The 12136-nt window shown below is 44.2% G+C and overlaps 1 protein-coding gene across 11 annotated transcripts in view; it reads right to left on the minus strand.

Annotated features, from left to right (window-relative positions):
• Positions 1-1666: 1666 nt before the first annotated feature.
• PRDM10 (PR/SET domain 10) overlaps positions 1667-12136 on the minus strand; it is a 72925-nt gene continuing 62455 nt past the window's right edge. For all 11 annotated transcript variants that reach the window (XM_039496631.1, XM_039496626.1, XM_039496632.1 and 8 more), the window contains 5 exons: positions 10780-10950; positions 8159-8299; positions 5529-5697; positions 4462-4574; positions 1667-3102 (listed from right to left, as the gene is read on the minus strand). In XM_039496631.1, coding sequence (XP_039352565.1) covers positions 2866-3102; positions 4462-4574; positions 5529-5697; positions 8159-8299; positions 10780-10950 — 831 coding nt within the window. In that variant the 3' untranslated portion in view covers positions 1667-2865. The remainder of the gene's footprint in view (positions 3103-4461; positions 4575-5528; positions 5698-8158; positions 8300-10779; positions 10951-12136) is intronic.

Here is a 12136-nt window from a genome sequence, read left to right on the forward strand (position 1 = left end):
TTCATTACTTTGGAATGAATATGCATGATGCTTAATTCCCAGGGAAGATTATGTCTCTCTTTGTATATATTGTATTCTCATCCATCCATTAATTTGAGACACAAAGTGAACCACCACTTTGGTTTCTGGCTGGTGGTTTTGTACGTGGTGCCTCTGTGAGACACAGGACAAAAATCCTCGATAAACAAAATACAAGCTCAAAAAGGTCATTTTCAAACTGCATTCCATAACAACGGGCTAGTTTGTAACTTGAAATAACTGGTACAAGAACAAGTGTCCCCATTAAGTGATGTTTTCTAAACAGAGTTGAAGAAAACATTACTTTTTAAAGCCTACATTTGCAATGCTTTAAAGGCTTATTCTTCATATCTGGAAACTGGACCTTTAAAGACTTTGAAAGACTCCTGTAAAACAGTAACTATTTACCATGTGACATTTTCAAATCACCTACTTCTCATTATCTGTAGTACCACATCTCTGACTTTAAATTTGTAGGACTGTGTAGAGGAACGTGTATACCTTCATTTTTAGTTAGTAGATCATCTGGCAATCTGAGAAAAGCCTCCTTTTTTTAATAAGAAGCTGTGAGGCAAAGTCAGGCCAGTGAGCTTCCTTCTTTTCTCCTACACAAACAACATACCAAGGGCCTGATTTCCAGAAGTGCTCAGCATGTACAGCTCTAGTTGGAATCAATAGGAATGACCGTTGCTCAGCACCGCTGCAAAGAAAGGACCTGATCCAAAGCCCCAATGAAGTCAATGGAAAGACGCTCATTCACTTCAATGGGCTTTGGAGCAGAATTCAAGCCCCTAACTTGTTAATGCTCCAGCATTTCAGGACAGTCAAAGCAGGAAGATCCCAGATACAAATTTAGTCTACATTTTGGACAATCACTTCAAGATTACCCTAAAGCAGTGCTGAGCCGGCCAATATTTAAACAGGGTTTATCTCATCATGCACAGTCATTGTTTCCACTCCATATGAACGGATATGTTATTTACCACAGCAATATGTGTCACCAGGCTTTGCCATCAAGTAGTTGTCCAGTTATGGTTTTAAATTGGGACTTCAGTTTAAGGCTTGGCATCATCGGGCCTGCTACTGCAACTCCTACACACACTCACAAGTAGCCCCACCAAAACCAACGGGCACACTTGTGTAAGCAAGGGATCTTCAGTGTAGCACCAAAGAAAAGTTGTTCAAAATAGAGATTTCATCTGTTAATTATTATGTCACAAAAGGCCATTAAGACCAAAGTTTACAATGTATCCTATTAGACACTGACACTCTGGGGTAGCTTTTCAAGCAGAGTCAGTAAAGATTTAGGCATATGGAGTCTGTGGAGCTGTGGTGATATTCTCCTAAGTACCAGAGTAAAAATTACCTCCTTCCCCTTGGTTTAAAAACAAACGAACAGACCCTTAAAGGGGAGCAATGTAAGAAAAAATAAACTGCTTTAAAGACACAGCTTCCCTTTCTCCTGGTCCCAAACCATAACACAAGCTCTGTAAAAGACCAGGTCTGCCAGATCAAGCAATCCTTTGAGATGACTTTCATTGTCCTATAATAGTGGTCCACTAGCATTCTTTTTTTGTGTTTCCTGAGTCCAAGGCTGGTCATTTTATGAAACAGTCCATAGGAATTGCAACACAAGGTACATGGAAAATCAGAGCAACCAACTTTATCAGAGCAACCAACTTTCCATTCAACCTTCACAGAGAAAAGAAATTAAATTTTGAGGCAGCCCTAGAGATAAGTATACCACGTCTGCAAAAAGTGTGTACACAGGGAGCAGGTTACAAAAGTTCTCTGCTGACATTGCAGGTTAAAGTGAGTTTCAAACAGCAATTGTAAGGCACAGCGTTCAGAGTGCCTTTTTACTTTAAAACTACCAAAGAAAAGTTTTTTTAAAAAAAATCAATTTCTTTGAACTCCCTCCCCCCATTCTCTCTTCATACAACCATCATTAGGGGTCACAGCACAAAGCTACTATAGAGGTTTAAACATTACCGAGCCTTTTATTGGTTTACAAGGGAAAAGAAGAGTTCCCTGTGAGTGTAGGGAAAAACACAGTATAGGCTCAGTGTTACCGTCATGTGCTATTAGGATTTCAATTCCAAACATTGAGGTTTCAAGACTGCATCTTTCCTTCTCCCCAGAACTTCTTGGCAGGGCAGCGCAGACAGCATGTAAACAGTTCTAAAAGGTTGCTAAATAATAATTTAATTGACTGCTTCTGCACAGTTTCACAGCTTCATTGTTACATCTGTCCCTCTCACACTCACGTGCATACAAGGAGTCACCGATTTGCCGCTGCTCCTTCTTTCCAGGTGGTCTGCTCTTTATCTAGCTGGTGTATTCCCTTCTTCCTTGGCCATTTAAAAATAAAGACACAGGGAGCAGTTCTGACATACAGCGAATACCACAGGCAGTTTACATGATGTCTTTTTGTTTAACTGTAGATGGTAGAAATGTACATGGGGCATAATCTGCCATTAGCTATTTGTTTGGCAAGTATTTTCCCCCACTTTTATAATAAATGTTGTATACTGTGATACTTCCACAAAGGAAAAATAAGGGTCATCAGACATGCCAAAAAGTAAAGTTCTGGGCAAGCACAGTTTCCGCTTCTCATTTTTTCCTTTTTCTTGAAGATTTGCATAAGATGGCACCATTCCCAAAGGGTTTTGAGGGTATTTTTTAGTTGTTGCTGCGACCTAAACCCCCTTATAAAGCATCAGCAAGAGCTCCAAGATTCTAGCTGAAGTTATGTGAATGAATACTTTAAAACATAAGAGCTCCAGGACACCCAGATGTTTTGGGGGAGAGGTTGTCCTTAAAGTCAGGTGACACAATGGGATTTCTTCATTCCTGCTCTGTGGAGAAAGTTCTTGGTTTAGTGATGTGCACTTCACTGCCCCCATTCCCATTGGTGGTTGTAGTGATGATGTACTGTGTGGTTTGCTGTTGATTGGTTGTTTGTGATTCCAAGGGGTCACAGTGTGCTGATGGCTGAGACACACCCACCTGCACCCCACTGGAGAGTGAAGAGTTCTGTTTTACATCCAGATCGGGTTGACCTTCAGATATCACATAATGGGTCTGCACAGAAAGTAGAAGCACAAGTTACAGTGATATTTCAGACCAGCTGAATAGCTGTCTTTCTCTCACACCTTCTTATTACAACTTTTCTGTCTCAGCACTGGGGAATATTGTCTAATGAGCGATTATAAAATTAAACTGTATTGAATTCTAACGTTTACAGAATAAAAACACAAACAAGATACTTTCAAAATTGTAAGGCTCATTTAACTACTATAAAAAAAGGGTTAATTGGCTAAAACCAACTATATAATTAACCCACCCATGCAAAAAATTAAAATAACTAACTCACTTTACAATAACTCAAAGTCTCCTATTTTCCCATACATTCCAGTTGGAGCTGCATTTCTGTATCCTATATTAGTATGTTGGATCTCCTGCTAGACAATATGAGTATCATGGCAGCTTTCACTGAGTCCATTCACATCATTCAGTTATGCAAAGAGTTTAACAATGACAAAAGTTTCTAAAAACTGTTTTGAACATTCATTTCTATCTGTAGCCTGCTTTAATACACACTTACCTATCTCAAGTATTATAACTAATCAATACTACTAATTTGGGCCCTGATCCTGCAATCATTTATGCAAGGGAATAGTCCTACTGGACTCAGTTTGATGAGCTAAATGGAACTATTTGCTCATGTAAAGCCACTCATACGAGTAAATGTCAGCCAAACGGTGGCATCGGACTGTAAATGCCTTGGTACAGGGTTCTTCATTTTCACTTGTGTGTAGCAGGGTGATCAGCATATCCAGCTAAGCAGCAGCTAATGATTGGCTTTGATTCCCAGCTCCTACCTGCCAGGCTTCTCCTTAGGCCAGGGCTTGCTGCTTCTTAGCTCTGCAGCCCTTTAAAGGGGCAGATCACCCTGCTTCTCCAGCTCATAGGGATTGTGGTACTACATAAATAATTAACTGTGTTTTCCCTTGAAGTAGATGACTGACACCTTCCCACCAAACAGATCATTTCTTGCCTCCTGGACTCTAAAGAACAACGCCACATTGCTCCTCAGCCTTGGGCCGCCTGAGTCCCAGCATGTTATGTAACTAAGGGTTGCAAGTGTAGCTATGGACACTGCCCCAATATGGTACTTGGTACAAGTGTTGCAGAAGGCCTGTGATCTTTTAGATCATACAGTTCTATCTCTCTGTCACTTACACACACATTCAGTTTTTATCAGTTGTAAGGCACATAACTTCAGAAAACACCTTTACATGTATCCTTGGTATGACACCACCATGTTTCCTACTTTGTATCCCCCTGACATTTCTTTTGGTGTTTCTTTAATGTGTTCAGACCGAGAGCTTTATCTCTGATTCATCCTCCCAGAACAAAGACTGCCTTCCTTCTGCTTACCTGGGTGACTGCTTTCACTTGCCCTGTGTTCACTGTGGTGACAGGAGTGCCTACCGCTGTCTCTGCAATCACATACTGCCCCTGTGGGATGGCCATCATCTGAATTTCCGATGCTAGAAGAGAGGATTGAGAAATACAGTTAAAGACGCTCAGAGGTTAGTATGGATAAAGCCCGGGAGTGCTACAGTGGGGACTGTGACTATCCCCATTTTAACACAGAGGTAAGGCTGACTCGCAAAGAGTACAAGTTTCAGCATGAAGTGCAGTGCGGCTGCTTAAATGAAGATGGAAGTTGCATGCTGGCACCCAGTCTCCAAGGGCTGTAAGATTAGGCAGCAACTGACGCCGGTTGTACAATTTAAGTGTTGGGCTTCTGGTGAGTTATCAACACAGCCTTCATCTGGGCAAAGTTTGAGCTCCCGTGGAAAAAAGAATCAGACACTTAGGGCCGGATCCTCAGGTGGTGAAAATCAGCATAGCCCTATTGACTTCAGTGGAGCTTCACCAACTGACATCATCTCAGGATCTCTTTAGTCCACAGCCATCATAGCCATTGTTGCCATATATGGAAGTATTCCTCAAGGATGTGTTGCTCCAGGATTCAGAGGGTTCCTGGCCAGAGTTGCCCAGGAAGGTACTTGACATCAGGTGTGAAAAGTCTATTTTGTGTCACCCTCTCCTAAATGAGCCTTTTCGGAATGTGTTAGGGCTTTCCTCTGAATTTAAGCAATCCATTCTCCAAGGCAGACTTATTCTTGCCAAATGCACTCCCCTTGGAAAAGAGAAACCAGCCTGCTAAAACAGACCACTTAAAACCCAAGGGTGTGACTCCAGCCTGGAAAGGGGAAAGTCCAATAATAATAGTTTGTATTGATATAGCCCTGTTCCCCTTCAAGGAGTTTAATGAACATTAACTAATGAATCCTCCCAATCCTCTGGGAAGCAAGGAAGTGTTTCACTTCCCATTTTACAGCTGGGGAAATGGAGGGAAAGGGGCTAAGAGACTTGAATCCAGTCCCAAAGGGAGTTAATGGGATTGCTGACCTTCTCCCATTTCTGATGCTTACGGTAGCTACGAAATGAGTTCCATGTGCTGGGTAGATACGTGTGCTGGACTGAGGATCCTTGCTGTTGCTGGAGAGTTTGGCTTGGTGCTGACGTCGTCGTTTGCATTTGGGAGGGGCTGAGTTCCTGCTGAGACTGTTGAGATGACGGACTCAGTGGCTGAGCTCCCACCTAGAACAACACCATGAAAATAGACATAATTATTTGTCTGCCAGCAGGATACGGCTTACGCGCATTTGTACTGCTGGAGGTACATTCCTCTTAGGCCTAGTCTACACTGGGGCGGGATCGATGTAAGGCCTGGTCTACACTGTGAGGATCGATCTAAGATACGCAACTTCAGCTATGAGAATAGCGTAGCTGAAATTGACATATCTTAGATCGACTTAGTCTGACTTACTTCGTGTCCTTGCGGTGCGAGATCAACGGCCGCCGCTCCCCCATTGACTCCGCTTCCGCCTCTTGCCCTGGTGGAGTTCCGGAGTCGACGGGGAGTGCGTTCGGGGATCGATGTATCGCATCTAGACGAGACGCAATACAACAATCCCCGATAGATCGATCACTACCCGCCAATCCGGCGGGTAGTGTAGACATACCCTAAGTTACGCAACTTCAGCTATGTGAATAATGTAGCTGAAGTCGACGTACTTAGATCAACTTACCGTGGCGTCTTCACTGGGGTGAGTCGACTGCTGCCGTTCCCCCGTCGACTCCACCTGTGCATCTCGCAGCGGTGGAGTACAGGAGTCGACGGGAGAGCGCTCAGGGATCGGTTTATCGTGTCTAGACTAGAAGCGATAAATCGACCCCCACTGGATCGATCGCTGCCCGCCGATCCGGCAGGTAGTGTCAAATATACCCTTAGTATTAAGATACTATTGGATTAATTCTTTAGTTGATAGTGCAAACCTCAGCCCAGGTGGGCAGCGATCAATAGTTATTGTACATTTGCAGCTGTCTTTTGGCACAGGAATCAGTGGGTCCCCTGAGTCATTCCTAATTGAAAAAATGTCCATATCATAACCACTCCCACAACTGGCAGTCTCAGAAGAGGCCAAGCTCTGAATGAATGTCCATGAAGCATAAACTCCTTTCTCATCCTTAGGTCTCTCTCATACCAGATCAAGGGTGGCAGAACAGCATGGGAACATCTTGCGCTGCTGCCACCCATGCTGCACCTGTTCTGTGGACAACTATAAACTTAGTAGCATGTTTACAGTGAAGTCCTGCTCTACCACTAGTCACTATAATAATAATAATAACAGTGCTTTGACCTTCTATAGCACCTTCCACGCAAGGAGCTCAAGGCCCTTTGCAAACATTAATGGATTTAGCCTCACAACCTCTCTGTGTGCTCAGTCAGTATTATTAGACCCAGTTCAGAGAGAGGTAAACAGAGGTAGAGAGATGTGATTTGCCCAAGGTCACGCAGCAAGTCTAGGGCAGGGAGCCGGGATCAGAACCAGAAACTGTACAAGTCTTTTAACTGCTCAGAAAAGACCAGTACTACAAACTGAACACTCTCTGGGGCAAGTTGAATTTTGAACTTTCTGACACTTAGGAAAAGGACTTTAATTCTTCTTCAGATAGTTTCAGTGTGTAACAGAAATAATTCATTATTGGTCTCAGACCCTGGGAATACCTGTACCATTAGTCATCACTGCTTTAAAACAAGTAGCTAGAGAGCAATGTGGGGGCTGTACATACCTTCAGGACTGTCTCTCTGCATGATCCCCTGGCTTACATAAGAGAGGGCTGCTGGCAGAGCCTTTTCAGTGAAGGGCCTTTGAGATTACCTCACTCCTGTGTTGGCCACAGCCTAATTTGATGACTGCAAGGCCTATATTTTACCTCAAGCGTTTCTGAGGGAGGGAGTGAAGCCAAATGGGGTTTTAGGACAGATGACTGAGAGACTCCTGAGAATTCTTTATTGGCACCAAGACAGCATGTAAATGCTTTTGTTTAAATAGTATGTTAATCTTGTACATACAAGAAGAGACTTGCATTTTTTTAAAAGAAACTGCCCATTTAAACAATCTAAATAAATTAGTAAATAAATAAGTTATCCATCTTTCCATCTTTCTCATAAGATATCTCTGCATTTCTAAAATACCCACCACCATTGTACATAGGCACTTTATATTTTCAAATATGCACTGTATAGACATAACAAATACTTTAAGTATCATTAGCCCTATTATACAGATGGGAAAGCCGAGGCACAGAGAGCAGGTTAATGGCAGACCAGGATTAGAACTCAGGATTTCCTAGTCTCATGCCGAGTCTATAATGTCTCTCTAAAATGCTCATGTTCCCATGATCTCCCTCTGAGGATGGCCAGTATTTGAAGATCTGTGAACTTCTTTCACCTCTTTAACCATACGGAGTCATAAATATGTCCACTCAAGTGTCTTTACACCCCTATCTTGCATATGCTGTGATAAATGGGAATATCTGGGAACTATTTTAAATAATCTCAAGGTCCTAATGCTGCAACAGCTCCATGTGCAGTACTCTTAAGGATTTCACTGAGAGTCCTACGGACAGCGCATCAGCTGCATAGAGCTGTATAAAACTCCAGCTTGAGCATCCTGGCACGGAGAATGCTCTTTGCATTGAAAGCGTGGGATACCTGTGATGATGATTGAGTTGTTGGGGCTGGCTCTGTGACCTGGATATGCTGCACCTGGATGGCATGCTGGGTGTACGTCTGGGGGTCATGCAGCTGTCCAACGTCCACCGTGGAATGCTGGGACTGGTGAGGTGAGGTAGCCTGGGAAAATCAAAGCAGAGCTGTGAACTGTAAATTCTCTGGGGCAGGGACTGTGTCCACCTTTCTGTTTGCATAGTACCTAGAGCAATGGGGCCATGATCCTGATGTGGGGCTTCTGGGCACGATCATAATACAAATATTAAACAATAGCAACACTTGGAGTGATCAGTAGCCTGCATTACAACAGGGTTGTTGCTAACTTGTAAACAGGGCTAAAAAAATGCATCATAATGGAAGGTAAATGAGCAATTTACTGGCGCAAAGAGACAATTCTCTAATTATTAAATCTATCAATTTATATGGTGCCAATTACCATAGCATCTGAGTGCCTCACGATTTTTAATGTATTTATTCTCACAACACCCCTGTGAGGTAGGGAAGTACACTGTACAGATGGGATCCCAGGCACAGAGAGACTAAGGGCAAGTCAACATTTCAAAATTAGGTCGACCCGCATTAGGTCGACGTACAGCCACCACAGTAATTCAATCGCTTTTGCATGTCTACACTATGCTCCTTTTGCTGGCAGTGCGCGTCCTCACCAGGAGCACTTGCACAGATTTAACTGTCAGTGTGGGCACTGTGGGACGGCTCCTGACAGGCAGCGCCAGTCAATGTAAGCAACGCAGTGTCTACACTGACACTATGTCGACCTAATTACACCTAAGTGCTACACCTCTCGCGGAGGTGGAGTTATCCAGTTGGTGTAGTGAGCAAGTTACATGGGTGGGAGCTACATTTTAGTGTAGATGCTTACAGAGTTAGGTAGACATAAGCTGCCTTACGTCAGCCTAGCTCTGCAATGTAGACCAGGGCTAAGTGATCTGCCCAAGATTACACAGGAGTCCGTGGAAGATCAGGGACTTGAACTCCCAAGTCCTAGACTAGTCCCTAACTATTGGACCATCCTTCCTCTCTGCAAATGTATGTGTCCATACATTCCAGAACTGCATATTCATGGTCTGATTAGATACAGATCTATGTTAGGGGAAAGAAAAGTGAAGTTTCCAGTGTCTTACCTACTAAAGACTCTTAGGGCATGGCTACACTTGCAGATGTAGAGTGCTCTGAGTTAAACCCGCCTTCGGAGAGCGCAGTAGGGAAAGCGCTGCAGTCTGTCCACACTGACAGCTGCTGGCGCACTGGCGTGGCCACATCTGAGGCACTTGCAGTGGCATTGGGAGCAGTGCATTATGGGCAGCTATCCCAGCATGCAAGTGGCTGCAATGTGCTTTTCAAATGGGAGGGGGGTTGGGTGGAGTGTGACAGGGAGTGTGTTGTGTGTATGTGGGGGGGCGAGAGAGTGGGTTTTGGGGGGCTGAGAGCATGTCAGCATGCTGTCTTGTAAGTTCAGACAGCAGCAGACCCGCCCCTACCCCTCACCCCTCTCTCTAACACACAGCATTCCACACTAATCTGTCTCGGAGCACACTTATCTGTCTCGGAGTAGATAAGCAGCCAGCTGTCAGAAAAGGAGCTTTCAAACGGCATATCCGCATTCCTACAGCGAGTTCAAAACAATGAGAAAAGAGTGGCCACTTGACTAAAGGGGTTTATGGGACGTTTCCCGAGGCTGATCAGAGCGCAGTAACCCAACACCTCGTTCACACTGGCGCCGCGGGGCGCAGCAAACGTTATTCCACTTGCCGAGGTGGAGTACCAGCAGCGCTGTAGCCGTGGAGTCAGAGCACTCGACGTGCCTTGCCAGTGAGGACGGGTAGTGAGCTAGGGTGCCCGGGGCTCCTTTATTGTGCTGTAACTCGCAAGTTTGGCCAAGCCCTTAGAGGCACCAACTTCTGCTTAATTATAGTAATTTAATGAGACATCACAACTTTTAAAATCAATTCAAAGCTGCAGGCAACCAGAATCTCAGCAGCTGAATCATTAAAACTTCATAAATTCATGTCAAATGGTGCCAGTATTTAGGCCATGGTTAACAAGGGGTGCAGCGTTGCTAAAAATGAGCAACAAAGGGACAGGAAACAGCTCCCCATTTCAGGCTCAAATATAAGCTGTTTGACATTTTCAGTTCCACCCAAGCAATCAGAGGCTGAAGGGTTTAATGGAGCTGCTCTGGTTGCGCAAAGCTGCCTGAAATCCATTTCCCCAGCTCCACTAATCCCGTTACCCTCTGTATTTATTTTTAAGGGGGTTACTGAATGTCACAGAGGATGAATACTCTAAGAGTTAATACATGGGGAAAGAAAACACTTTCCAAACTTTCAGATTTTGGCTCCAGGTCTCGGGGGGAGGGGGAGTTCAAATTGCTCCTCCCAACTGCAGAAGTGGGTCACCTACTTCGTCAATTCCTGAGGGGCAGCCCCTGGAGCAGCACCAGCAATTTAGCTTGAGCTTCAGTCTCCAGATGATACCTACCCAAAACTTTCACCATCGCAACATTTTTTTTTAAAGTCTTCAAAACTGTGGTGTCACTTCAGCTCGGGGAGAGATATAAGGTACATCCTCAGTAGATTACCTACCTGGGCCACTTGCACAACCTGCAGCTGTATGTGCTGGGGCTGCTGCAGGCCAGCTGTGGATTGTGACACAGGGATGTACTGGATTCGCTGATAATCTCCCTGTGGGGTTCGATAGTCTGTCGTCAGGGTCTGGGACAGTTCTGTCATTGCTTGCGTCAGCAGATCTGTTGTCTGAGAAAGAGAGGCACACAGTGCATCATGCAATATTACCTCTTGGACTGAATACTTTGCACATTTGTACTTAATCTAACCTAAATCACTGAAGCTTAGTCAGTAATTTAGAAGAGTTTACAGTGTGTGGAGCTCCACTTAATTAGATTCTGTTAGCAATCAGGCCAGTGGGAATGCTCTGTTCTGCATCGTGGGGGACCCATATTTTCATGCTCACTCTCTTTCCTTACCACTGGCAGGGACAAGGCATACAGGAAGGAACTGCATTCTCTCCCAGGTTTAGAGTTACTCGCCTGTTACTCGATGCAGCTGTGCTCAGCTTTTAATTGCTGGTGGGCCACCTTGCCAAAGACTGACCTTTCAGACAACCACCAAATAATCACATCTTGTGATGGGTCTGCAATGGCCGTGTCATGATGGTGAGTAAATGTGAGAGAACAGTTCATAGCTTCATAGAGTCTAAGGCCAGAAGGGAGCACTGGGATCATCTAGTCCGACCTCCCATCTAATACAGGCCAGAGACCTGCCCCAGAATAATTCTTAGAAAAACATCCAGTGCTGATTCAAAAATTTCCCATGATGGAGAATCCACCATGACCCTTGATAAATTGTTCAAATGGTTAATTATTCTCACGGTTTATGCCTTATTTCCACTCTGAATTTGTCTAGCGTCAACCTCCAGCCACTGGATTGTGTTATGCCTTTCGCCGCTAGATTGAACAGCCCGTTATTAAATATTGTTCCCTATGCAGCTACTTACAGACTGTGATCAAGTCACCCCTTAACCTTCTCTTTGTTAAGCTAAATAGAAATCTTTGAGAGACAAGGTGGGTGAGGTAATATCTTTTATTGGGCCAACTTCTGTTGGTGAGAGAGATAAGCTTTCAAGCTTATACAGAGCTGAAGAAGAGCTCTGTGTAACTCGGAAGCTTGTCTCTCTGAGCAACAGAAGTGTCCAATTAAAGATATTACCTCACCCACCTTGTCTCTCTCTAATATCTTGGGACCAACATGGCTACAACAATGCTGCATATGAGCTCTTGGCGTCTATCATTATAATGCACATTTCCGAGTCCTTTAAACATTCTCTTGGCTCTCCTCTGAACCCTCTCCAATTTATCAACATCCTTCTTCAATTGTGGGCACCAGAACTGGACAAAGGATTCCAGCAGCAGTCACATCAGTG

This window comes from Mauremys reevesii, linkage group 12, assembly GCF_016161935.1.
Source record: "Mauremys reevesii isolate NIE-2019 linkage group 12, ASM1616193v1, whole genome shotgun sequence".
Classification (NCBI taxonomy): domain Eukaryota; kingdom Metazoa; phylum Chordata; order Testudines; family Geoemydidae; genus Mauremys; species Mauremys reevesii.